Raw genomic sequence first — 27,365 nt, forward strand, 5'->3', positions numbered from 1 at the left:
TGCCTGAAGAGTTCTCACACTTACAGCACCTTCTGAGAAATCGAAAATGTGGATGATTCAGTGTATTACATACCGTGTTTACTGTTTACACTCGTGCTTACGTAATTAGTCTGTCTGCATTTTTCCCCTCTTGCTGGTATATGTCTTTTTTGTTTGTTGCTTGTAGCTATAAGGGTATCACACTTTTTTACTTACCATTCAGGGCATCAAAACTAGTGCAAGGATACATTTTTCTTCTTTAGTACCTCGTTGTAATCATTATTCTTGAAAATATTGAGCTGGAAAAACTATTTTCTTCAGCATAGAAGCATGAAATTAGGTGGTGCAGCACATAACCACAGAGCAAAGCTGGAGAAAGAGCGGTCTGTTGCAGGAATAGTGCTTTTTATATCACATTGTGTCGACACAGACTGAGCTTGACAAGTTTCAATGAGGACTTTGTGAACGTGTTTATTAATTTGAAATACCAAAGTTCATGTATATTAATGCGAAAGGTATTTAGATTACTTTTAAATGTCCCATATAATGGTATTTTTTTATCTTCTTACAACATATAGTTATTTTAAACAAGGGTTTGAATTCAGTATCAAAAAATATCAGCCTCAGTTTCTGACCTCATTACTCATGAAGTGAACTGAGTAGGCTGGAATGCTATGATAATGAGGCACTGCACTTATTGGCCGCCTGAATGTTGTCTGAGGAGGGAGAGTGGTTCAGTAGAATGCAGAGGCAGAAAAACACCAAAACAAAAATGGGAAGTGGTCCAGAAGAACCCATACGTACCAAGCCAAATGTTTCTTGCAATAAACTGTAAATATTGTCACGGAGTGGCAACACTTAACCAATGGCATTGTTGCTATTGTTGGGTAACAAACGGTTAGTAAAGCTCCTATTTGCGGGTCATTCATGAAGCAAACTCAGCTTTGTGCTCACCTCTGCAACGCCAAAGCAAAACTACAGTACAGTAATGTAGCAGGATTCGTAATCAGTCAGGGATTGGCAGCAGACTTTTTTGCTTCCATATTCTTAAAGTTGCTAGACTGGAGGACGATTTAAGTTTATCGGTATAAGCATGGAAAAAAATATGTTTTTTATTATAAGGGACCATTAAATGGTTAAAATTTCATCAGACGAGGCTTTTAAAAAAAAAAAAAATATGTGTGTGTGTTCACAGTTGGTTGCAGCATACCTCACCGAAACTCGGTTTTGGTATTGTTGAATAGTTGAAAAACTCAAATTTTATCTAGTGGGAGAGAAAAATAACATTATAGCTGGTAATGAAAATCTGTATTCTTTGTGGTAGAGGACATGATGAAAATAAGCATTCCTTTCTTGCTGAAATTATCCTTTCAGCTGAGTGAAGACGTTCACTTTGGCAACTTTACAGACCCACACAAGTATAATCAAACTCTATATTTCCTCTCTCTTTTTTCTCTCTCCCTTCCTCTCTCTCTCTCTCTCTCTCTCTCTCTCTCTCTCTCTCTCTCACGCACACACAAATCATCTCATCAGGACTACTACTTCCCCTAAATATCCACAATTTTCTTCTTTCTCTTCCCACCACTTCATCCTCCGACACAGTCTTGGTGGGATGATACAGAATCGAGGGTCACAGCTCCTTTTACCCCTTCTGATTATATGCTGACCTCCCTAATGGTCCATAGAGAGGAATTTTAGACTAACCATCAGATACAGAGAAAGTAGATATTACTTCAAAGGCTCTGTTATAGCTGCTGAGGTGATGGAGATGATGAGTCTCAAGTGGCAATTGGGAAGATGGACTGAGTGTGTGTGTGAGGAATGCTTTATATTTGACAATGGTCATCAAAGCTCACAATGGCCCAACTAAAATGATTTATGTGCTTTCTTTCATGATTTCAAAGATTTCAAAAGAAAATAAAGTAGCCAAGGTATCTTTATGTGGTTTTAAGTTATTACTCACTGATAAACCCACAGAGGGATAGCACAAACAATGAATACTTTAACTCTGAGTTGTATTTTGGTTCACCCTGAGGCTCAAATTCACCTCATGTCTAAAAGCAGAAGGCAGCAAAAAGAAAACTCACACACTGCACACTATCTGTACAGTATAATACACAGCAATAGTTCATTAAATAGCTTTTTAACATGCTAACAGCTAATGAGAACAAACTCACAGATGTCTCAAGCCACAAGATTCTCTCAAGTTTAAAGTATCTTTGTTTAAAATAGTAACATTATATGTTCGAAAAATGAAATACTGGCATATATGTCATTATCTTTTAGTCTTTCTATCTGAAGTGTATACTGTCTGTCAGGCTCTCTATGACCTTGTTCCAATTATTGTCACTCCTTAGACAGTTATCACCAGACAAAAGGTCTGAAAATTCGAACCCCTCACTCCAATTACCTCAGTAAAGAGACAGAGGACTTTGATAATTCCACAGAGAAGGTGACTTTTAAGTGTCCTAGCCCCCATGGCCTGCATGGTCACATAAATAGTAACAGTAATTGGGGACCACTCTTTGTCAAACCTGCATTCACTTTGATGGACAAAAAGCACTTCAAGTGGGTTCATGAGTGTGTGGGAAAGAGGAAGGTCATTCGGTTGCTAGATTTCTTGTGTTGTAAGAAGAGGTCAAATGTAGAGGAGAAGCACATATGTAAAGTTAACATACAGCTTAAAGTTAGGTGCTTTTTTTCATTGAGTTTTATTTACTTAGAATATGTATACAAATTCATATACAAAACTGTTCATATCTTTTGTGTTGCTACCATCCTTTTAGTGCCTCTACCTCTCTACACATCCTACACATTTTCTATTTCACCCCCACATGCAGTGTCGTAAATCGATTTCAATATGTTCACACGTCTTCTTAAACACTCGTACATACTTTAATGTGTTGACTTGTACTCACATTGTGCATTGAAAGTAAAACACCACAGTGCGCGTGAGTCTGTTTGTACACATGCCTGTGCGTCGACATGGGCGCGCACGGTCTGTATCCATGCCCTTGCCTACGTCGTGCAGCTCATTACGTTTGATCCACGCGGGGCTCCTGCGCCTGCACTCGGCACTTGGCGTACGGACGCGCAGGGCACACAGAGGTCTTCACCGCTGCTAGTGGTGGTTCTGCAGGGCTCAGATCATCACAGTCCTCTTTCAGTCGCGGTGAAACATCTCTGGATTCCTTCAGTGCTCGGTCGGGGATGCGCATCTGGACTGGAGAGTGTCCCGGGGACATTTACGCGTCGAGGCGCTGCGCTGTACCTCTCCGTTTCCCCCTGCCCCCACACAGGAAATAATCCCACCGGTTGAGGATAGTTTATCTATTTTTGACGGAATGGCAGGCGCAAAGTGCCTTCTGAAAACGCCGAGGTAAGAGCCTCTTCTTGCTGATTACTCCGGGTTATAAAAGAAAATACAATCGATGAGCAAAGGCGCACATTCCCAAACCACAACAGACTGTCTCCACGGGCACTATGTGTTTTTCAGTCGTGAGCACCTTGTTTTATACATTTTTGGTGTACGTGTACTTCCTCTCTAATCTTTTCCTGCAACCTTTCACACGTGTTTGCTGTTGTATTTGTTTTAAAACTGTATTCCCGGTTTCTCTTCATAGGCACCGGTATAAGATGAGTTAAGAGCAATTGCATGATCGTTTTTTTTTTTTTAAAAAGAAAGATGTTTGGAATCAAAGCTTTAGTTGTTTTGCTGTGCAAAGTGTGTCAGTGGTTGCTTAAGCATTGGAAAAAAGCGCACAAACATCCACGCAGAGTGGTGCAGTAAGACCCTCACAGTTGACTGTCCGCGCTCGTGCAATAAACAAGATGTCTCATGTCTGATAGAGTGGCATTAAAGACCGTTTAAAACAGTCTCCATTTAAATTTTGATGTCCCTTATTACCCTTTGGTATTTTTCTTATCAAGCATAAATCCTGAAAACATTTTCCACCCGGGGAACTGACAAACCAGAGCTGTAATTGACGGTATCTGCAGTCTCCAGAACCTAAACTTGCCAGATGATTATTTTGCGCAGCTGAACGCTTTCCAAAGTAATAAATTCCTAATGCTGCCGCCAGAAGTTGTCTGTTTTTTCTCTGTTTAACTGGCCTGAGGTCTGGTGAAAACCTTAACCACTCAATCTGTAACAGATAATTACAACTGCGGACCGTGGGCTGTCCTTGAAAGCCAGACATTTCAGGGGTTTATTGTGTCCTCACATGTGTGGGATGCCTGCTGGATACCTGGCGCCCTGGAGCAAGAGAGCGCACCAATCTGTCAATCATCCGCGTGTCACGATGGCAAAGATTAAAAAGGAGGTCGTGCGTGACAAATCTATCCCGCCGGTCTTTTCCAATTTCCTGATAAAATCACTCATTTGCATGAGGACCACAGACACACACCAGTCTATGATGTCCCTTTTTCTTTTACACCCCCATTTTTTACAGTGTCGTTCGATTCCAATTTTCTGCATGGATCCAACATATTCACTGCAGAATGTGTGTGTGTGTGTGTGTGTGTGTGTGTGTGTGTGTGTGTGTGTGTGTGTGTGTGTGTGTGTGTGTGTGTGTGTGTGTGTGTGTCCATGCGTTGGATGGATGTTTTGATGTGTGCCTGCAGACAGCAGCAGCCTATTTAAAGCACATCATATCAACTTATCACCAGTACACCATTTTCCAGCATCCTCACTACAAACTAAGTGTTCCTGACATCATTATTTACATCAGGCATGTCCATTAACTGTGAATAGATCCAGTAGTGTGATCCCTGGGGGGCTCTCAATAGGAAACGCTTTCAATTTGCTTTGAAATATGTGGATTACAGGAAAATAAAGCAGCTGCTCTTATTTAAATATGCATCCCCAGCCTCTTTATTTTGCAAATTGATCCTCATTAATGCCATTCCAGATAAACTTCAATTTGGCTTATCTCACTGAAAGCATGCACGCCAGATCATAACACCTTTCTTGGATTTTTGAGTTTGCTGTATTTTGCAGTCTTACCGACTTTCACTTCAGATTGTAGATTAGTTTTGGTGAGTGTGGACATCAAGGGTTACATGTAGTTTATCTCTATTTACTTTGCTGCCAAAGTCTAATTTCATGATTTTGAAAGAAGATTTTTTTGATTAATCATGCTCAGTTGCATATAGGCCTACGTGTGTGACAGTTTCTTTTACAGAAATGAATGATTCTTTGAGAAGTAGTCATTTTCATTCTATCTTCCTTTGAATGGGGGATGTCCTCTGAAATGTCCTGTGGGTTTTGTTTCTCTCCTCTGCATATTTAAAAAAAATCTGATAAAATAAAATAGCTTAAAGCTCCTTTGAGGTTACTTTCTGTTTGTATCCGTTTTTGTGCCCCCTGTGGACAAAGCAGTACCTCTTTTCTCCTTACTGATCTTCTCCTGTAAGTCATGTTTTCTCATGACCAATCTCGCCCTGCCCTCTTTTAACAATGTATCACTCTATGTGAATATTTGCTGCTGAAAAAGTAATATAGGCTGTTTCTTTGGCATGCAGTCAATCGTCTGATTTAACACCACTGCCATTGGCAGCACTTTCATAAATTAAAAATTACAACATAGAAGTCGCCAATCTTGTTGCCAATAGTCTCATTTGCTTGGTAGGTTATAAAAAGGCTTCACTTTTCATTTCAGTCTGTTTTGTAACAAGCTGAAAACTCCTTGAAGGGTTTAAGGGTACATGCAGAGCTACAACTCTTTAATGGGCCCAACGAGGACAGTTTTTGCCATTAGTTTAGACTTCATAAAATTATTTAAAGAAGCTTTTACTACCATGCTATCTCATGAATAATAATGTGATCAAAAGTTCTGGACATTAGAAGATCAACACTTTGAATGTTTTACACAGTCCAATTAATGCTGAGAATGTCCTTTGGCTGGCCATAAACTGGCCAATACATTTTTTTAATTGCAAACTGTGGCATTAAAAGCTGTTCTGAGCATGGTACGATCAACTTGAAGGGATAAACACTCTGGACAGTTCAGGGTACTGAAATGAGTATTCTTTCTGGTAAAGCTGTCTGATTCATTCAGTCTGCAGCAGTTGTGTGGTTTGAACAAAGTTGACAAGTGAAGGCCTTTTCAAGTCGAAGCAGAGATGAAAACACTCAAATGTATTTTTTTGTATGAAAGGAAGTGTTGTGCACTTGACAAGAACTTGCTCTGACAGAGTCAACTCTGTGCCCTTTTGCCCTGCAGTAACTTCCAGTCATCTGCCATGTTTGAAGGCTCAGAGTCTCTGGAGGTGGAGGGAGGCAGCACAGAGAGCACGGTGGCCTCGTCCATCAGTGCCTGCAAGAAGGTAAAAAAAAATCAGCTGTGGAGCACATCCTCCCACCTGTGTGTCCTTCTGTCTGTGTGCTGAATGACCTCTTACCTACCACCTCTTCTTTAAGTCTTTTTCTCTCATCCTGTGTACCTGTCCATCATATCTGTCCCTCCCCCTGTTATCTGTTTGTGTGATTCCAGCAGTGCGGTGGAGTGATTTTCATTTCCTCCTTCGGGGTGCCCGCACACCCAGGGGTGGTTTAATAAGAGGAACAGCCGGGCCCTCGGGTCAGCCCAGTAGATTTATCATCTTCCAGCGCCAGAGAGACAGGAGGGGAAATCGCACAGATCAGTGGGCTGAGCTGGAGCTTAGATTGAATTTGCCTTCAAAGTGTGTGTTGGTGTGTTTGTGTATCTCTTACTGTGTGTGTGTGTGTGTGTGTGTGTGTGTGTGTGTGTGTGTGTGTGTGTGTGTGTGTGTGTGTGTGTGTGTGTGTGTGTGTGTGTGTGTGTGTGTGTGTGTGTGTGTGTGTGTGTGTGATTGGACACTGTTGTTTGCTTCTAATTAGCCTACCGCTCATGTTCTTTACTGACTTCCCCTCCTGTGTCTTATAAGGTGATGTCTTTGTTATTTATGGGCTCCGTGCTCTGCTGACCCGTGCCTGCGGCCTTTGCTTGGATCAGCTGAGTCTACGTCACCTTTACCTGGCTGAAGCACTTGCACAGATGGCCTTTTCCTGGGGGGTGCAGACATGAGGGGGGCATGATTTGTCACTAAAAATACACAGTGAGAACACACGTAATATCTGTCTTGGCTCAGAAAAAATTGGAGACAAAATATTTTATTTATAGCATGTTGTTTCAATCGTTTATCTGTCCTACTTTGGAAGTGAAAACGGGGAATTACATATTGCAAACAGGTTTTTTGCTTCTTAAGTGAGTAAACTCATAAAATATACATCTTACACATAATGTTTTGTCAAACTCTAGCACCGTGATTAGTGTTATAATTAAGGAAATCTTTAACTCCTTACTTATTTATTAATTGGCATTATAAGTTGACAGTTACTGAAACAGCAAAGTCAATAGTTAAAAACAAATGAGTACACCAGTTGGTGGGACAAAGACAGCTCTGTAACTGTAGGTCATTAAAACGTCCCTCCAGGGGAAAGACAATAACTGTCATATGAATACTGTGCTGTGTCCACTCAGCTGACAGATTATTGATTCCGTGTCATGGACACTTATCCTGAAATGAAGGTTCTGGAGAAAAGGTCAATTGATCCAAGCAACCAGAGGGGGAACCACAGAGGTGGGGGGATGAAAGCAAATGTGTGACTGTGTGACTGTGTGTGTGTGTAGTCCTATGTCTCTGTGTTGTGTGATTTCGACCCTGCCGTACCTAGCAGATTTATCTGTGTACTGCAGGTGCTGTGCAGCAACAGTGTGCTGGATTCATCCGAGTACTGGCTGAGGAACGAGAAAGCTTTGAGCAGACTGGGCTTGCTGGACGACGATGCAGAGGCTAGCTGCACCATGGTGAGTAGCACACTGTGGATGATGAAACACTACAAGGCCGGGCTGAGTCTTCTGTATTGTGCAGTTTTGAGGGTGTAGAAAGCAGTTTGGTGGCTTGAAATGACAGCGAGTTAATGCTTTGAATGTTGAGGCAGAAAGAGGTGAACTGTACTCTCTTTAGTCTGCTTCCTCTGTGGTGCCTGTGGGCTTCGAGATGGTGGAAAAAGTGTTTTCGCAGCAGGTTGTGGATGCTCACTTGGTGCTTTGTTGTAAGCAGATTCTGTTCTTTAGGTTTGAAGTGTTACATCCAGTGCTGATTAAAATTACATGATTTGGGCTACTAGAACAAAGGCATTACTATTCAGTGCAACTGCAAGATTTTGTTCTCTTTTGTCCTTTCATGGATATTTTTCAACCCTTACAATCTGATCAGGTCAAATTTGACCTGCTCTGACATTTGTCAGAAGTAAAGATGCCCTTACATTTGAAGACCTCCCCTAAAGTCCCTCACCCTCTGGAACTCTCTCCCCCCACACATCCGTGCTTCTGACTCACTTCATTCATTTAAGAAACAGTTAAAAACTTACCTTTTCAAACAGTCATTCCCCACACATTAATTATTCCACCTCTTCCCTTGTCGTCTGCTTGTCTTATATGTCTTTATCGTATTTATTTATTGTCTCTCTTGTAAAGCGTCTTTGAGTTATTGAAAAGCGCTATATAAAACTTAGGTATTATTATTATTATTAAAGTCACCCAAAATACCAAATGATGAAAACATTTTAAATTTGTACACTTATGTACAGATGCTACATTATTCTGTACATTGAGGCTGTTGGGGCTGAACTTTGACCCTTATCAATCCTACCCCTAGTTCAAAATTGGATGTGTGCTTGAGTTATAGTGGTGTTTGACGTAGTCATTTTCAATACTTGATATAATATCTGCAGCCTGCTTTGAACTGCCAGTGGTAATAAGTTTGCCCAATTTTGATTAAAAGCTCTGTTTTCATTGTGAACCTTTCTCATTTTCCAAAACTCAGAGGAAAATGTGTTTGAGGACAATGGTTTTGTGGATTAAATATCCCTCTTGCATTGATTGTATCACACAATATACTTAAAGTAAGAAAAAAATATCAGAGTGTAAGAGATGAGTCAGACTTTCTTTTATGTTTCTAACCACAAAGGTTTATAACAAAGCTTACTGTTTTCTCAAAATGTAATTATTTAATATTGCATGCCAATCATGCATTTCAAGTCTTTGGAATTTATGAAAATATAATTAGCACAACTTGCCAAAATTCTTTGAGCTTGCAGCATTATTTGACATATCAGTTCTTGAGTTCTTGTCCTTTACATGTTGGTTGGTCATATGGATCCACATATCTTGTGGATATGTGGCTTTTTAAAAACAAGACATACCAAAAACAAAAATGAGCACTAACTAAAAAAAAAAAAAAGTCTCATCTTTAATTCTGAGAAACATTTTCTGAAGGATTTGATGTTTAATGAGGATGTTCTGGAAACAGAATGTGTTTGACTTATTAAACACATTGTTGATGGTTTAAGCAAACCAATTAAAAAAACACATGAAGAGAAAATTAAAAAAAGAGAAAGGCTTTTAACGGCAAAGGACTCATACAGTTAATCCCTGCTGCTACCCATTTCTGACTTTTCACCTTTGATCGCTCATTCAGCTGAAATTGCAAGTTGAGCATGAATTGCATTCAGGATTTACATCTGTCAGTGGCTTAAAGGCAGGATTTGGTTGGGAGGAAAACAGCCATTTGATTCTTAAAGTGTATTAATTCTATTTTACTCCAGGCATTGAATTCTTTAAATAGCTTCAACACTGTATGAAAATCTGGAGCAGAATGTCTATGCTTCCCTCTTTATCTGTACTGTAGATTTAAGCAGCACTGTCTCTGAGCCATGACCCACACATGACCTACACCTCCCAACTGTAAGATCTTCCATTTCAAGGGCAGTGGGATCAGGCTCAGAGAAATGGATCAGTTTCTTTTGTGAGTGGATTCTCCCAGGGAAAGGCAAGTTGTAATAATCTGTTTCTCTCCATGTTAGCGATATGTCTATAAGCCATGTTAGGGATGGGGCTAGAAGCTGTGCTAGCGATGTGGCTATTGACATGACAATCACTGAACAACTACTGGAACTTGGCAACCAAGTTTTCTGTCTCCTCTGGGTGAATTTGAGTAACTATTCAATAATTTATTTGGTCCAAAACTTTGTTTATTACCAAATAACAACATATTAATAACAAAAAAAACTCAAATGAATCATTAAAATTTATAGATGTAACATTAGGTCATTAAAAAAAGTTTACATGTAGAGCAAGTCTGCCAAGTATGCCATGACGGTGCCCTTGCACATTTAGGAGAAACACTCTGCATGTGGTGAGATTAACATTGGTATTAAAACATCTTAATGCCATAAACCCTGTTTTCTTAAAATAGAGATATGATTTATGGGTAGAAGATCAAAACGCCTGGCTTATAGAATTTGAATCTTTGTCAAAACTTGACACCATCAGCACGCCAGTGGCTAGCTCAAAGTTTGTTTATTCATATGAGGATTTGGAAAACACTACTTGCAAGTGCCATTGATAAGAATTCAATTTAATATAAGGGACCAATGGCAGGCTAATAGTGGGACTAGCTTGCTTATATTAACATTCAGCTTAATGTGCTAATATGTCCTTACAGCTTAAGGCATGGAAGTATGTTCCCTGGGTCCTATGTTTCATCTCAATACCTCTTAGTACGACACAGATGGAACCTTTCATGGTGGCTTTATATTTAGATTCCCAATTGTTTAACCTCATGTCCAATGTCCAGTAAATCTTTTCATTGGTTGATATGTTGCAGTCACTCCTGGAAACCTAGTTAAACCCATTTTAATAACTTTGGACATTACCTTCACAGTTGGATGACAATATTGTTATCATATAAACTACATTTAAAACCTATATTTGCCTTCAATACTTTGTTATTTGAACTGCAGAGATGGCTTTTACCAACCCTTACCCTGTTACCACACATAGGACCATTACCATCTCACAAAGCAGCTTAATGGCGGTGGAGTGTCAAAAAGCTTGTTTTCTCACACTTCTTTGCACAGTTAATGTTTCTTAAGGAGCACATTAACACTATAAATAATGAAAGAGTGATTTTGAACCCTATCCAGAGAATGCAATACAATCTTTAAGCAGTTTGGTCTTCCAAAAAACATCGAGTAAGTTTTTATTTTATTTTTTATTTTATAAAACTCCTTCATCATTGGCTTTAGCTGGCCCATCTTATGCGCAGTAAGTGTAGCACCAGTAAGTATTTTGACATTTATTTCTCCGTTCCTCTTCCTGAAACATGCCTCAAGTGTTTGGTAATCATTGCCAGGGTAACAGGAATAGCAGTAATTTAGCATAGAGCAGCCTTCTCACACACTCATGTCACACTTTGCAAGTGAGAGCAGACGCTGAATTGAATGTTCCTGAAACCCCCAGACACCAGCTGTGTAATGTTGAACAAGATGCACACAGGATTCAGACTGTTATATCAGAGATCTTTTAGAATTGTTTCAGATAAAATGCTCGTTCTGGCCTGTAATGGATTTTTTGGGTCAAATGGCCTGTAGATAAGCTCAATGTGTCCTGATTATAGTTCCAGGTTTATGCGTTTCACCATTATGTGTTCACACTTTTCACCTATGTTGAAGATGGCTGCCAGGTAGAAAACAAAGTCACCTGTTTCTTCATTGTCTCTTTCTTCAAAATACGGCTTCTCCAGCTCCTACTCTGGGATTATGTAAACAGTTTTATCTTCATTGTTCTCTTGTGAATAGAAGGCAGAGCTTCTTCATCTTTTCTGTTTTGTTTAAATGAGACACTGGCTGTTTGTTTTCTCCACTTTGTGTCTATTTTGTATGAATCAAAAGAGGACATAAATGTGAGAGCAAACAGATGCAACCCTCTCCTGTCACCTTCTAGCATCGCTCTTGGGTTCTGACATGAGAGATTGCTCATCTGACACCCAATTCTCTGCTTGGCTCTTCCACGGCTCTCCGTGGCCAATCAATCAATCAAACTTTTGCTTACGATTAATGACACTTGGTGAGAAATAAATTCTTCTGTCCTGGTCTGAACTGTACAGAGAGGCAGAAAGAAAGCAGAGTGTGAAGAACGGGGGAAAAAAAGTAAGAGAAAAGAGGCTTAGACAGAGAATGCTGATCCGAACAGAATTTGCAATGTCCATGAGAAATTACTCACAGGAGAGTTATATTTATGGACATCAAATGACAGAGTGATGATAAATAATTCAAAGTAGTTTGTTTTTGTCTAATTTTGTCCCCTAATGTTAAAAACAACAAAGTATTCAAAGTACAAAACAGCCTACTTTCACTTTGCTGGAACTGAATTATTAAGAAGTCTGTTACCCTCAAAATTCAGATTTACAAATGAAGTCTTTAATGTCTGGTATTCTGAAAAGTGTTTAATTACAAGTTGAAAAGTTCAGACTTGATGAACAGGATCAGCTTTTGAAATGGTGAGTGAAAATAGAATACATTAGTGACCCAAATAAAAATAAAGCTTTAGATTTGCTGTGTCTGGCTCTGTTGAGCACCTCTGGCTGCATCATGATGTCACCTTTGATCACTCACTCATGTTTGAATGCATGAAGCCACACTGAAGTGTCATGTTGCTCTGATAGTCACACTCAGAGATTTGACAGGGTGAGCGTTTTGAAGAGGAAGGCGGTAACTTTTGGAAGGCAAATGTTTATTGTGCATCTGATTTAGATTTTGTGTTTCCTTTTCCACTGATTGGTTAGTTTATCAGAGTATAAACTTTTATATAAACCATAATGACAAAAGTTTCTTAAAGATATGAAAGAGTAAAACCCAAACTCTAGAATAAAACTTGGATTAAACCCACTGTTCATTCTTTCTGCTTTGAACTGGCAGACCCCAGAGGAGAGTGATCCATTCTCCACTGGATTTGAAAGACTTCACACTGAGGCAGTGTGTAGTGTCCTGAGCTCTCCCCTTTTACAGCCTGGAGCAAGAAGGAACAGAGTAGAAATGCAGTCAGTTGTAGCAGGAGCTATGACGGAAACAGCAGGATGTGAGCAAGAGGATGAACTTAATTTTATTTAAAAATGTCACATTCTCCTTTTTGCCTTTAACTTAAAACTGTTCACTTGAAATATTGAGAAATTGCAGTATTTTGTGCAAACTATTGACCCATTTGCTTGAATGGGAACAAACCATACAACAGTTTGAAAGACTCTAAATATTTATAAAAGTAATTGAACAAATGTGAATTTTAGATATAAAATTATCTAATATGAAGAAACCTCTTTTTTGTTTGGCTTGATCGCGTGGTGCTGAACCAGGGATACTGGCTGTATTCGAAACCCCATACTACCTTATTATTCATGCTGAGCATAGTGTCTAATTTAGTATGCAGAACATTCAGAATACCTCCTGGATTAGGCTGTAGTAGATAAAACATTACAAATTGCCTTCTCTGGTGCCCTTTTAGTGGAAAATACATAAAGGTTGTTCTTGTAGATGTCCCTCCAAAGTATAAAACGTAAAAATGTGCCCTCTGGGTTCCTAGCCATTGTATTGATTGCCCAAAGTGCCCTTTGGTTTCCCCTCCAGTGAATTAAATGTTTAAAAAAAGTGCCCTCTGGGTGACCTTTTGAGTAAATAATGTGAAAGTGTCCTCTGAATGCCCTTATAGTTAATTATGTTATTTTAACCATGCCATACATCAATAATATAGAAATATATCAATAATTCAGTATCCTCCTTTACATAAATCAATCTCTACCACAAATGGTCACAAAAATATTCACCACGATGCAGGGAATTAACTGTAAAATGCTCAAAATTTCTGGGGGAGGATCCCCTAAAAAAACATTCTTGCTACCTCAGCCTTAACACATTTAAATAAACCCTAAATAGTGAGTACCAAAGGTTTGAAAGGAGATGCCCTTTTTTTGTTTTCGCCCCTGCACCTCAAACAGCGACCACGCCACTGTTCAGAATTCATAGTATGCTGTTCTGTTTATGTGGAGATATGCCAATATACTAGATTGGCCTGGTTCTTAGATTCTTTTTCAAGTAAGAGACAGGAGCTCACAAATCATACTCGACAGAACCAAATGTATTGCAGCTCTTCAATAGCTCACCTGCCAGCAACAAACAGCATAAAAATATAGGTAATACATTTTATATGTGATTAAAAATCTATTCAAATAACAGCATAGTTGTACTGTACCGAATGTTCCTATATTTTGGTTGCAACTGAAACAGTCTAACCTGCTGTAATGATTGGTATTGTGTTTCTGAATATGATGGACAGTCTAGTGCGGGTGGTTAGCATGATTTCTGGTTTGGAGGGGAAGAAGTGCACAAACGTTTCTGTGGAGGAAAAGTGGCACTGTTTCTATTAAATGTAATCAGTATCATAGAATATGATCAAGTAAGTGTGCGTGTAATGTATTTTTCATTAGAGTTCGTTTAGTGTTAAGTTTTTCTTTGAACAAGCACAACTTATTTCATATGCACACTCTTCTCAGAACTAAACAAAAAAATGTTCCGATGACAACACTTGGCATTAAAACCACTGTGATGAAAACACATCTTAGCACTTCTCTAAGTGTGAAAACAACACATTACAATTTATGAATTCCAAAGAAGCAGAAACTGCTGTTTGTAATTTTCATCAGAAAGAACCTTGCAAGAACCTTTTTAACATTTTTCAGTTTCATTTTCTTAATCAAATTATGAGCCGTTGGTAAATGGATGTCATTTCACTCACAGGATTATAGACATACCAGTGAGAGACTGTATGCATCTATACTACCCACGTTTTCCATCACATACTAATGTTAGCATGTTCTGAGAAAAACCAGGACAGCATCAGCTTCTTGATATTCTCTGTAGCCCGGGGCACCAAACTGAGCAACTCTTAGCCAAGGCCTAATTTTCATCTATGTATGTGCGTGTGTATGTGTTTTTGAGCTTTGATAAAACTCCTCATAACACCATATACATTCTGTTTCCTTCCGCAGTAAAAAAAAAAAAAAAAAAAAAAGCAAAACTATTGATCAAGTCCATCTTTTCATCTTGTACTTTTAGTGGGAAAATAGTTGTGTTACCATTCCTGATGAATAGAAGGCAGTTTAGGGGGCAAAATGTTGGTCATCATGTGGCCTTTCATCCTACTCAAGCAACATGGACTCTGATCTTTTATTCTCGTACTTCCTGATTTGCTTCTTGAACAGCTAATGTTTTGCATATGTTCAGTGTAGTTATTTGTATGAATGCAAACTAAGGCTGTTTTTAGTCATCAGTATGTGAGATCAACTTGCCTGTCTGGTCTCGACATCAACAATGTGTGTCTTGGGAGTTGTGTTAAAAAATAAAATGGCAAAGTCTCATATGCTCATTGTTGTGTACCCCTCAAACTGCAATTAAATTAAATTAAACTTGAAAAGGATTATAGAAGTCAATGAAGTTTAAAAAAAAACCTTTGGAAATAGGTAAGTGGGATCATGTGTAATATTTCCCATAAGGCACCACTACAGCTTCACAAGGGGAGAGGGATTTTCAATTACCAAAAATGTGTTTTCCAAACTTTAAAGAAGCCCTTTTTTTCTCTTGAGAAGAGAGACAACAAACAGCAGGGATCCAAAGTATGAAGGACTAAATATGCAGTATAAACATGATATTTCTTTTTGAAGGCCAAGAAAAGAGAGAAAAAAAAGGAAAAGCATAACAGTTTAAAAAAGAAAAGGAGACAGAAGGACGTAGAGCAGCAGCTGTGTGTGGGTGGATCAGAGTAGTGAGCAGAGATGGAGGTTCTGCTGAGGAGGGAGGAAGCAAGCTTTGATGGACAAAGGGAAAGAAAATGTTTGTAATGGTTTGCCGTATTGACCACCTCTGTGCACATAATGCACTGAGTTGTGCTTACTGTCAACAGCACTATGAGTAGGTGTGTTTGTATAGTAATTGTAGTGGTGGGAAGAATGAAATCTGCCTGCCTGACAGTTTTGAATGTTTCAGACTAAATGGGATTTTATGGATAAATAAGTTAGGACAATTAAATCCTTTTGGTTGTTGAGTCTGTGGATCAAACCCCTAGGGATTTTGGGTCACATGGAAATATATCACATTTGGCCATCCACGTCATTACTGCGAAGGTTTTCAACATATTTTAGGACCTGTCAGTCATGGGCCTTAATTTTTCACCCAAATGGCGCCCTTGCCCCTGGCAGCTCAATACAAAGGGGGGTAAAGTCTTAAATTGAACGGTTGAATACAAACAATTATGGAGAAAGTCAGAGTGTGGACCTTTAGTTGGACCTGTTAAGTATAGCTTCTGTTTCATAAGGTCAGGAACTTCTCTCCAAGGTTAATCCAGAAAACAACTAACTCTGAGGGGACAAAAGGGCAGCATGTGACCTCTTTATTCTATTGTTAAAGGTACAAAAATGCTGAGGTACAGAGTAAAACAAGGTCATGCCTGCTGACTCAAAGATACAATCATTAACATTTTCCTGAAGGTCAAACTAAAACATGCTCTATCTCACCACCGCTAGCGCCCCCTGAGGCTGCTTCCATATTTCCTTCTTGTGGGATTATTACTGTTCAGTCCATCTACACAGGTGGTCAGAGTCACCCTGAGTTTCATTCTGGTTGGCTGAGCCAAAGTACCCAGCTGTAGATGTACATGGGTTGAGCACCTAGTGAAGCGAGAGATGCAGTGAGACACCCAAATCTCTGCTGCAGCCTGAGTTCTGACACAACCTAGATATGTCATTACTCGAATAATCACAAAGGCTGTTTGTTCAGGGAGTTTAAGATAGTACGTGTTTGCAATCTGAAGAGCTGGAAGTCTGATCTTGTGCTGCTGCAATGAGTCATAGTGAGAATGTTTGGCTGATAGGATGTCATTGGTATTTGTGTATAAGCAGCTTAACCCCCCAGTCACTTGATCATATCATTAAAGCTCCTGTAAGGAACTTTAGATTTGTTTTGATCTTGGCACCTCCATTGCTGATATAGTGGTACATTATCTCTTTACTGATCTTGTGCTTAAGTAGAATTTTTAGACAAAGAATCTCAACCTGCTGTCTATCACTGACCTTGAATCTTTACGGTATAATTGTTTTTTTTTAAAGGCAGACAGTGGCATGCTAAAAGTAATTTAATTAGACACCTACCCCGTGGCAGCCCAGTTTGTGCATTAAGAATAACGATTTAGATATGATGGTCAATCTTATAGTTCTGTTTGTCTTTGTAACGTGTAAAGATGCATCAGCTCATAACCACAGAAAAACTCCTCATAGGAGCTTTAATGTGAAAGAGATGACTACTTTTACTTCATGTTTGAAAGACTCTTGGCACACTCTGTTTTTTTTTTCTTTTATGTAACTTCACTTGATTTGGTTAATCTTAACAGCTATGAATTATTGTGTATAGCTGAAGTAGCAGGCAGTTTTTTGACCTGGAAAGCTCTGAAAAAAGCCACATGCTACCAGCGAGTTAGCTACTAAGAATATCAGAAAGAACTTTATTCAGAAAGAACTTTATTCACAATGTATCTCAAGAATACAAAGAATTTGACTCTGGTATTTTTGCGTACGCCCTGTACAAACATAAATAGACAGACACTAAAAATCAAGTACTAATAAAAAATATATATACAAGTACAAAAGGCACGAGTGCAATAAAAGAACAATAAACAAACATAACGTGCAATAGTGCAAAGATGAAGGTGGCTCTGTCCATGAGATAGCTAGTTTATGACACAGTGTTAAGTGTTCATCGGTGTGACGGCGTGGGTTAAGAAACTGTTCCTGTGTCTGGATGTTTTTGCGTACAGAGCTCTGTAACACCGACCGGAGGGGAGGAATATAACTGAAAACCATAACCTTTTCTTGATAGCAGGAGTTATAGGAGCCCAAACATGCAAGATCTTATTTATTAGGTAAAAAAGACATGATTCTTAATTAATGTGAATATTTTCATGTGCTACTTAGCTGTGTCTGGTGTCTGCTTGCTAAGAAGTTTAGATTATTTACTTAAGTGTGGAAAAAAATGGGGCCACTTTGGCAAAGCATGCATTCCATGTACAGAGGCCAAGTCATCACAGCAGACCTTCAAATTCCAACCCTCACAAGTCTCTACCAGTTACCCTTTCTCTCTTGCCAATAACTGCTGCTTCTCTTAGCTTTTGTGTCAATGAAGGAAATGCAAAATAATAAAAAACCTTGAAAAAGGGGATCAAACGTGGGTGGTTCCTGTGTAGTGTTAACAGTATTTTCATGGCTGCGGCTGCCATGAAATCAGTTCTCACTGGTTTAATCATACAGTCTAAACTTTAAAAATATATAGGGAGAGTTATGTTTACTAATACATAACAGATGTCCTGGCAGTCTTAAGATTGTTGCTCTCATCTTTTATCAAGTTTCGGTCTCTTTGCCTCCTCACATAAAACCTTACATTCACCCTCTATGTATCTGTATTTCTTCTCCCCTGTATTCCTCAGCTGTTGTTTACGTGGTCAGTCCTTCAGAGAGAATATGACGCAAGCACATGTAGTCCGGTATGTCTGTGAAAAACTGATGGAATCGGAGCATGTCCCCGGCTCGTATCACACAGTGACACATAGATATGACTCAACGCTTCTCTGCATCCCAAATTTAGAACAAATGCCTCTTGGCTTTTGCCGTCTGATGGGGTTAAATTGCTTGAACCCTTCTCAAAGTCAAAATTATGGATCACTTGCCTCGCTCAATGTGTTCTAATCTGTAGGCGATGTGTTATCAGGCAGGGGGTGGTGGGTGTTGCTGCTTCTCTGAGATGATTTCCGGCATCTGGGTATGCTGAATACTGCAGAATATAAAGTCCTTTATTAACATGATGTCATATGGATGGATGAAATTCAGTTAGTAACGAAATTAGAAACTCTGCATGTTGTTGCCATGAGCATAACTGCAGCTGGGTACAAAACTTAAGCAAAATCAAATCAACAGTCCATGCATGCTGTCAGAAAAGAAACAAAGTCCCCTCATGCCCTGCATAATTTCTAAAAGCACATTTTAAAGGTAATATTTGTTTGTATCAAACAAGAGGTCATCAAGCTGCACAATAGAGTTATTGTCTTTGTTTTGACTAAATGGCACAAGATAATATCAGCTCACTGTGAGTATGTGGTTGACATTTAACAGCCTCTCCAACAAATAGGTCCTCATCACTTTACCAATGTGAACAACAGACAGGCGAATCAGCAAACTGTTTGTATTCCCTCTGAGGGAAAGGTAACAGAGAGCCATTCTTGTGGTATCCAGATAAACACTATAGGTTACACATGCGGAAGAAGAACACACACAAATACACACACACAGACTTGGTGTAATGAATGAAAATTCTTTAAATATTCTGACATTGTCAGCTGTCACTGACGTTGCTTGTTTTATACCTGACTGACTTCCATTTTCTGAAGGTAATTTCTCCACATTAGATGTAATAGTTTGGAAAATTCAAGTTTGACTGGAAGAAACCAAATTGGAGGGGAGAGGAAATTGAGCTGTTGTGATCGTGCTGCATTATCGCTTCAGCTGAAGGACATTTGGGCTCATTTGACTGTTTTCAAATGGAAGGAAAGTAAGCAAAGTGTGGCATAATCACAGTTTTATTTAGAAAATATAAGTACATTCATCATTGCACTGGCCTATTTCTTTCCCTTTCTTGTCAGAAGCAGGAGCACAAACAGAGAACGAGACATGATTTTAAAAGCTTAAAGAAAAAGTATATAAATAGACCTTGTTGCTGGCTTGACATGATGGGAATAAATCTTGTGGAGTACAAACACAGAAAAAATGACAAAACAGATGAAAACAGTTGAAAATTCATACTCACGTGCCGAGGCTATTGAAGGGAACTGATTTCAAACACTATTTTGTGACAAGATGTGATCATTTGAAATGATATATATATTTTTTGGCATGTCTAGAGAGGAGAGAAGAGGGAAGATAGCAGCAGGCAGAGCGGATATGGATATAAAAGGAAGCCAGCAGGAACCCACCTGTGCATGTTTTGAATTGCAAAGATCAAGACTACCTCAGTGACTCATATTACTACAAGTTTGATTAGCAATGACAAGCATGGTAGGATTTCACAATTCTATAGAAATGTACGTATTCATAGCTGGGATGGAAATATATCACTTCCTCAAAGAAACTCACAGTACCCATGCACATGCACAGTCTGAGTATGCTAAAGAGGGGGCCTATCAACCCCCCATCCCCCAAATGCTGTTTGTGTCATGCTTTATCCATTTAGCCACACAGGACTAATCCAGCTATGCCACCTCAGATTCTGAGGCTGTGTGCTGTAGAATCAAACAGCAGCCGGCGGACTGTCCCAGACTCCCTGCACTGACATGTAGACTCCATCACAGTCCATTAAACCTGCAGCCAGAGGCGAAGGTGGGTGAGATGGGAAGAGGAAGAGGCAGAGAGTGTGACAGAAGCTGAGAGAAGGAGTGGAAACAGAGGAGGAGAAAAGCTGAAAAAGAGTGGCAGGGATGGAAAGAAAATCATTGCTGATTTACACCTGCTGCCAGCAACCCCTGAGAGAAAGACAGTCTTTTTAGAAAGGCCTTAGCAATGAGATACTGTCATACAGCAGTTATTCAGACACAGCAGACAGCCGCTGAAGCTCTGAATGGTGAGTCAGTAAGAGGGATGCTGTCTTCTGTATGTGTGTGGAGAAATGGTGACAAGAAATGGCAATGCAGCACCTACACAATTCACACTCACCCTCTGTGACTTGTAGCTCTACTCCTGCTTCGCTTATGTGATTACAATCTTAAAGCATTCTAAACTAATGCTTTCTCTTCTTTTTTATGTCTCCTCTCAGATCTGTTTTGTAAACCTTGACCCTCAGAAAACAGACTATCGTGACGAAAAGAGCATCAAGGTGAGCAGAACCTTCATCCAACCTCATTCCTCTCTAACTTTGTGAGCTTTCCTTCTTTTACACCCACTATTCTCCCAGAAAACTATGTTCCTCACATTTCATGTACAAATATTAGCTCAGTTTCCATGGATTCAGAATGATTAAGTAGAATTAGAGGTTGATTTTGTTCTGTTAAAATGTAGATTTAGCTGTCAGCGGTGGCAGTGATTAACGGTGAAAAGCAGTCAGTGTGGCTCAAGCCTTCTCACAGGAAGGATTTTCATAATTATGTCCCTCTGAATTGGAACAACAGAGAACACATGTTCAGTTTTGAGGTTGCCCGAAGAAAATCTTTTTCTAATCATCAGCATTGTGTCTCTGTGCTTGGCATGTCTCCTGCAGAATTGGCATCGGTGTCTCCAGACCTGCCAAAGCTTGTTGAATTACTGACTGTCCACCAGCCGAAAGAAAATGAGATCCTACTGCTCGGTGGCCTAGATGCCTCAGACTCTTGCCAAACACACCCACACTCCCCCCCTCAGGTGAGTTTGCAGTGATGTCCTCAAAACCTTGCGAGGCTTTTCAGCCTTTGAATTACAGGGCTGGAGTTTGAGGCAGTAGTACAAGCTGTTCTTTTGTATGACAGTTTTGTGTGATTAGACTTTGAGTTTTGTGCTAGGAAAAAATCCACTGGAGGAAATGCATTCATTTTATCCAGCAGTTCTCCCCTGGCTCACTTTGAATATGTTTTGTCTTCTTAGGTAAATAAACATGGTTGTACTACTAAACAAAGTAGGCTACATAAACCACAACTTATTGGTAGTTCAAATAGTCTTCAAACCCATGTCATTATGTTACTGTGTATACTGGCAAGTCCATTCAAAGAGCAGGGAGGTTGTGGGCACGGTATTAGAAATGCAGTGCCCTTACCCTCATAGTAAGCAGACAGGCCCTTATCGTCACCAAATTATGTGTCCAGTGTTTTACTGTTCCTTTAAAGGAACTTTAAAATGACTACTGAGGCTTGTCATGGAGCTATTTCTACAGGCGATGTATACCGTCTGCAAACAAATTACAGAGTGCTGTAATGGTCAGAGGAAGAATTACATAAAGCAAATTTCAAAGCCTGATGAAATTTGAATTTTGACAAGATAGGGTGCCAAAAATGCCCCCAAAAGCAACCTAAAGATGTCACTACACTGTGTATTGTTGGCTCACACATAATTTGTAATGCCAATAATGATCTCAACATTCAGGGAATTATCAGCCGGTTGACATCATAGGAAAAATGATGAGTAAATCTGATGCACAGTGATTGATCTGGAGCATTACAATATTTCCCAAAGGGCAAGTGGTGAGGGGAAGACAATGAGGGCATATTGAATGACCAATAAAGCTCAACTTCCCACCACAGACATCAACCACAGTAAAGTTTTGATACTTACAAATAACATCTTTGTATAAGACCATTGTTCTTATCAATACACAGCACAAGAATCCCGCAGTGACGATTAGTTGTTTCTAATATTCTGGTGACTTATATGTTGTCCTCTGCATTGCTGCATTATGGTTGTGTTTTTTCAGTATCAGGAAATGCATGAAGAAATTTGTACATACATGATGAGTCTGCATTTACGTGCCTCTTTGTGTGAATGCATAACAGGTATATGTACATGTTCCCTTCAGGTCGGGCAGCAGAGAAGCGCAGGTGTGTGCCTGGTCCAGTGTTCTGGGCCGAAACACTCCAACCAACCCAGAAGCATCATCTTTGATATCAACAAGTTTCTGATTGGTCTGCAGTGGGCAAAGGAGCGACAGCTTCAGCAGAGCCGAGCACCTCTGCAGCGAGTCGATGACGATACCAATCGCTCCATCTCGTCCATAGAAGAAGACTTCCAGACAGCTTCAGACACCTTGGTGATGACAGTGAGGATGACGGCTTTAGAAATGGTGAATCGCATTTACTTGTACCACAGATGTTTGTTGTTTATGTTCAATTCCTTATTAATCCATAAGGCACATATTTAAAAATAGGATGCAACCCTGCCAAATCTACCCCGGCTCAGTGTCATGTCTGCATGTGGGTGGTGCAGCAATGGTTACAGTATTGAGGCATAAAGTGGGTCATTGTCAGGTTTTAGCCCATCAAATGATGAAGACAATGGAAGTGATAGCTTAACTCGCAGAAACACTATTAAATATCAAACATAAAAATAACCCTCAGTGCAAATAAGATACAAAGCCACATTGATGGGTTCACAACAAATCTTATCCCAAGATTTTTTGCAGACAGAGCAGGTCTAGACCATATATGTTATATTATCAACAAAGACTCAACATCAAGACAGTATAAGATCCAGTCCCATCTTAAATGTAAGACTCTGTCCAATCTCATTTTAATCCACCATGACTAGAGCACTTTCGGAATTTAGCAAATTACAGCAGCAAGAAAAAACATTCTTTTAACTAGCAGAAACCTCAAGCATAAACAGACTCATGCTAGACAGCCATCAGTCTCGACCATGTTGGGTTGGGAAGATGAATAGAGGGAGATGAAGAGAGACAGAGATAATGACTCAGTTTATTATCGTCAATTTTTTTTGTTCTCAATTAGTTGTTTAATAAGCAGATATAGGCAAAGTGAATAAATTATGTTAATGTCTGTCTGTCTTCTCGGGTTTGCAGCAACACTATCAAAGCGTCGCATTGCAAATCACAGAATTATTTCTATAGTGACGGAGATGTATGACACAGGGGAGGAATATATAATAATTGCAATGGTGTTCCCTGATGATAAATGAAAGGTTATGGAATCAAATCTCTTGAATTCCTTCCAATGGGAAATTGAATGGATCACACAACACACAAACAAGCTCTGTCGTTCAGTGAAGGGTAGATGATGGTAATATTCTACTCTTGCTGTGACACTTCTAAACTGACGGAGCAACTTCCTAATCTGTGATGACATTTTTTCATTCCCTGTGTTTCTCTGTATTCTCCTGTCTCTTCACAGAACCAGAAAGTGGTGATCTGACTGAGAGCTTGGTCGAGGCTGCACAGAAACACTGTGTCAGACTTGCATGTCAAAGGGGACAGATGACCCATCATCAGAACAGGGAAGATGCTGAGATGAAAAGAGAAGGCTATCAGCAGGCAAGCCTTCATTCTAAGGAATCCGCCGGTCATTATGCTACCAATCTGGCTGAATCGGTCTTGCAAGATGCCTTCATACGTCTCTCTCAAGATGAAACCTCTTTTGTCTCGGAAGCTGCTGTCAGCGTGTCCCTCTCCAGTCGCCCTTCCAACACCACAGGTCTCTCTAAGACCAAACAGCCTTCCCAACAGCGCACCTGCTCTTTTGAACTCCCCAAGATTGTTATAGTTCAAAGCCCAGATAGTTCTGACGGGGCTGTAGAATGGCAAGACAACCAGGTGTCTCATGTGCCTGATCAGGAAATCACTGCCAATGCCAGGCAGGTTCCAGAGAATGAGACACAGGCCCATACTCCACACCACAATGGAGACCATTCATCAAAACATGTTGAGGTGGCTTTGGCTTGTGCGGCCAATGTCATTGGTACAATAACCAACCCCAAGCTGACTGAACAGCTAGCCATGGAATCAGCATCAGAGGAGGACGCACAGGAAGACCTGCAGGAACCGGAGGAGAGAACTGACTACTCCTTCTCCTCGGCAATGTGTAGCATGGCTCAGGTTGCTGGTGCTGTAGCAGCTGTGGAGCTGACGGAGGAGTCAAGGGAGGTCTGTGATTCTGACGCTGATTCTGCTGAAGCATTTACAGCATCACAGGGTCTGATATCTGCTGCTGAGGCCTCAACAGCCATCACCCTGCACTGCAGTGTGGCAGAGGGGACCAGTGTTGAAGCGTTTCGTGCCAACATTGCCGAAGTCCTCCACAGGGAAGCGGCTGAGGTGCTGACTCAGCCACAAGGCTACAGGAGTGTTGCCCAACTGCTTGAGGCCACGCATAACAAGATAGTAGATGGCATTACTTGTCCAAAAAAGTCCTACATGGATGAGAGGGAGGTGGATGATTTGATAAATGAGGTGGCAGACAGCCTTTTCAAGCATGCTTTAGAGAAGGCTAAAAAGAAAAAAGAGCTTGAGGGAACTGGAAAAGATGCACCAAACCTTCAAGTATTTCTGCAGGACAGTGTAAATAATCTGCTGTTTGATATCCTTTGCCTGACACAGAAAAAAATAAGTCACATTAGATGTGACCAAGGGTCCTTTGAGACACAAGAGAGTGATTCTTGTGCGAGGGAGTTTGCAACTGCTAAAGAAAGCAGGGATCTATTGACTCAGTTACAGTGCCTAGTTGGCCACAGCGAGTCTGCCAATAGAGAGAGCCAGAGCAGCATCCTTCACTGCACAGATAAGCTCAACATGGTTCCTGGGCGGCAGGAGAAACATGTGCTTGAGGACGGTGATCTCATGGGGACTTCTTCTACAACACACAGCAAAGATCAACAGATTCAGTCAACATGCAGACAAAGTATTTTCAAATCAGCCTCCTTGCCTAGCAGGGACTTCTCTGACCACCATCAGATCCAGCAGAGCTATGGTGTCAACAAAGAGCCATGGGGTGAAGTCCCAGCTCATAGCACAGAGAAGAGAGGAAGACTTGGGACAAGCAGTGACAGCAGGCAGTCCTCCCTCACACCTCAGTCCTCCCTCAACTCCTACAGTTCTCTGCTGTGTTTGAGAATGGACTCAGAGTCCAGAACTCCTATTACTTGCTATGCTGATGATCTGGCAGCTACCGTGGTGTCTATGGCTACAGAGCTAGCAGCCATCTGCCTGGAGAACTCGACTGGTAACAACCCTGGTTCTGTGCACTCAAAGGGACATCTGGTGAAGGGCCAGAAGCCTACTTGATACCTGCGTGCCGTTCGGTGCTCAGAAGAAAAGAGGGTCATAGTGGCAGTGCTTCTTCCAAGAAACATCGGGCACCACGCCTCAGTGAGATCAAGAGGAAAACTGAGGAGCAACCCGAGCTGATGGAGCGGCTGGTGAACAGGGTGGTGGATGAATCAGTCAACCCAGAGGAACTACAGGATCCATTTGCACTTTTTGCCTCTGAAGTCACCGCCAGGATCATGAATTGCCCCGAGCTTAATGTGATAGATACCTCCAAAACAGGCCAGCCACGCAGCAGGTTGCAGTGTGAGAGATGGAGCAGAGGAAAGGCAGCTAGTTATGAGAGCATTCCAGAAGAGGACGCAGACCCCTCAGGCACATCCAACACCCTGGGCCTTGGCACTAGGTTGGGTCACAACTTGAGCCGAGATAGCTCAATCTCGAAGCAGTCGAGCTGTGAGAGCATCACGGATGAGTTCTCACGGTTCATGGTTAACCAGATGGAGACTGAGGGCAGGGGCTTTGACCTTCTGCTGGACTACTACGCTGGAAAAAATGCCAGCAGCATTCTGACTGCAGCTGTGCAACAGGCTGCCTCAAAGAAAAATGGTCACCTTAATGTTAGGACCTCATCCTGCCTCTCCAAACAGTCCAGCACAGAGAGCATTACAGAGGAGTTCTACAGGTTTATGCTTCGGGACATGGATAAGGAAAACAGGGAGTATGGGATTGCCAAGACTAAAGAGTGGAGCAACAGCCTGTTCCCCCCTTCTGCTAGAACACCCTTCTGTATAAGACAGTCCTCTGTCCCAGACCGGCGCTCCTCAGACTCCAGACTGACTGTCAACTCACCTATTAAAGCTAATTCATTTGATGGATTTGCTCGCAATGGTGCATGGAGACACACTGAATATCTTCCCTCAAATCTCGGTTTCGGCCTCAGGACTATGTAAGTCCGATTCTTTCCTCTATCAAAGGGGTAAGTCTGACCAGATTACTGACATGCTTATTCATGAGACCTGGTCAAGCTCTATTGAGTCCTTGATGAGAAAGAACAAGATCATTGCTGATCCAGAGGACAGTATTGAGTTGGAGGCTGCAGGAGACTTGCAGCCCACGTACAGCAGTTTGCCAATCGCCTCGCAGCAGACATTGTAGATATTGGCAGGTCTGCACTAGGGGGCCAACAAGATTCAGCTGGGGGTACATGTGGGGCGCTCCCACAGCCACACGTGCCTGTTGGCGAAAGAAGAAGGGGGTTCAAACAATCCCATCTGGGTTGTGGTCGAAGTAGGTCCAGTCAGGAGAAAAGTGGTATTGGGGCAGGGTCTGGGAACAGTGATAGCATTGTACCACGCCTAAGGGGACCTAGAGACGTGCCATTGATCCACATCGAGGCAGATCAGAAGGATGAAGATGCGCTTTTACACTCTGAAAGGACAGGAGTAGGACTGCAGGAAACAACCCAAGACATGCCATCTATCAAGCGCACAGAGAGAGCTACAGCCAATGGCAGCAGGTATGACACTAATCACCATCCTTCTAGTACTGAAGTAGGCCTACTTGCTTTTAAAAATACTGAAGTCAAGAATATATAGGAGTACATTCTGTTACATCATGTTTATTTAGTGACTCCTCTTTTCGGCATATGTTTTTACAGACCAAGAAAATAATCACCATAATGTATATGTGAAGGAAAATA

General features: G+C 40.8%; 1 protein-coding gene across 1 annotated transcript in view; it reads left to right on the forward strand.

Moving 5' to 3' along the window:
• The first annotated feature begins 2,944 nt into the window (after positions 1 to 2,944).
• The window catches only part of sphkap (SPHK1 interactor, AKAP domain containing), a 30,003-nt gene continuing 5,582 nt past the window's right edge, over positions 2,945 to 27,365 (forward strand). Inside the window, 11 exon segments of the mRNA XM_034700737.1 lie at positions 2,945 to 3,358; positions 6,204 to 6,306; positions 7,701 to 7,811; positions 20,744 to 20,807; positions 21,185 to 21,324; positions 22,469 to 22,688; positions 22,691 to 22,732; positions 23,796 to 25,619; positions 25,622 to 26,553; positions 26,555 to 26,774; positions 26,777 to 27,182. Of these exon segments, the coding sequence (XP_034556628.1) occupies positions 3,324 to 3,358; positions 6,204 to 6,306; positions 7,701 to 7,811; positions 20,744 to 20,807; positions 21,185 to 21,324; positions 22,469 to 22,688; positions 22,691 to 22,732; positions 23,796 to 25,619; positions 25,622 to 26,553; positions 26,555 to 26,774; positions 26,777 to 27,182 (4,097 nt within the window). The 5' untranslated portion in view covers positions 2,945 to 3,323.

Source organism: Notolabrus celidotus, chromosome 14, assembly GCF_009762535.1.
Source record: "Notolabrus celidotus isolate fNotCel1 chromosome 14, fNotCel1.pri, whole genome shotgun sequence".
NCBI lineage: Eukaryota > Metazoa > Chordata > Actinopteri > Labriformes > Labridae > Notolabrus > Notolabrus celidotus.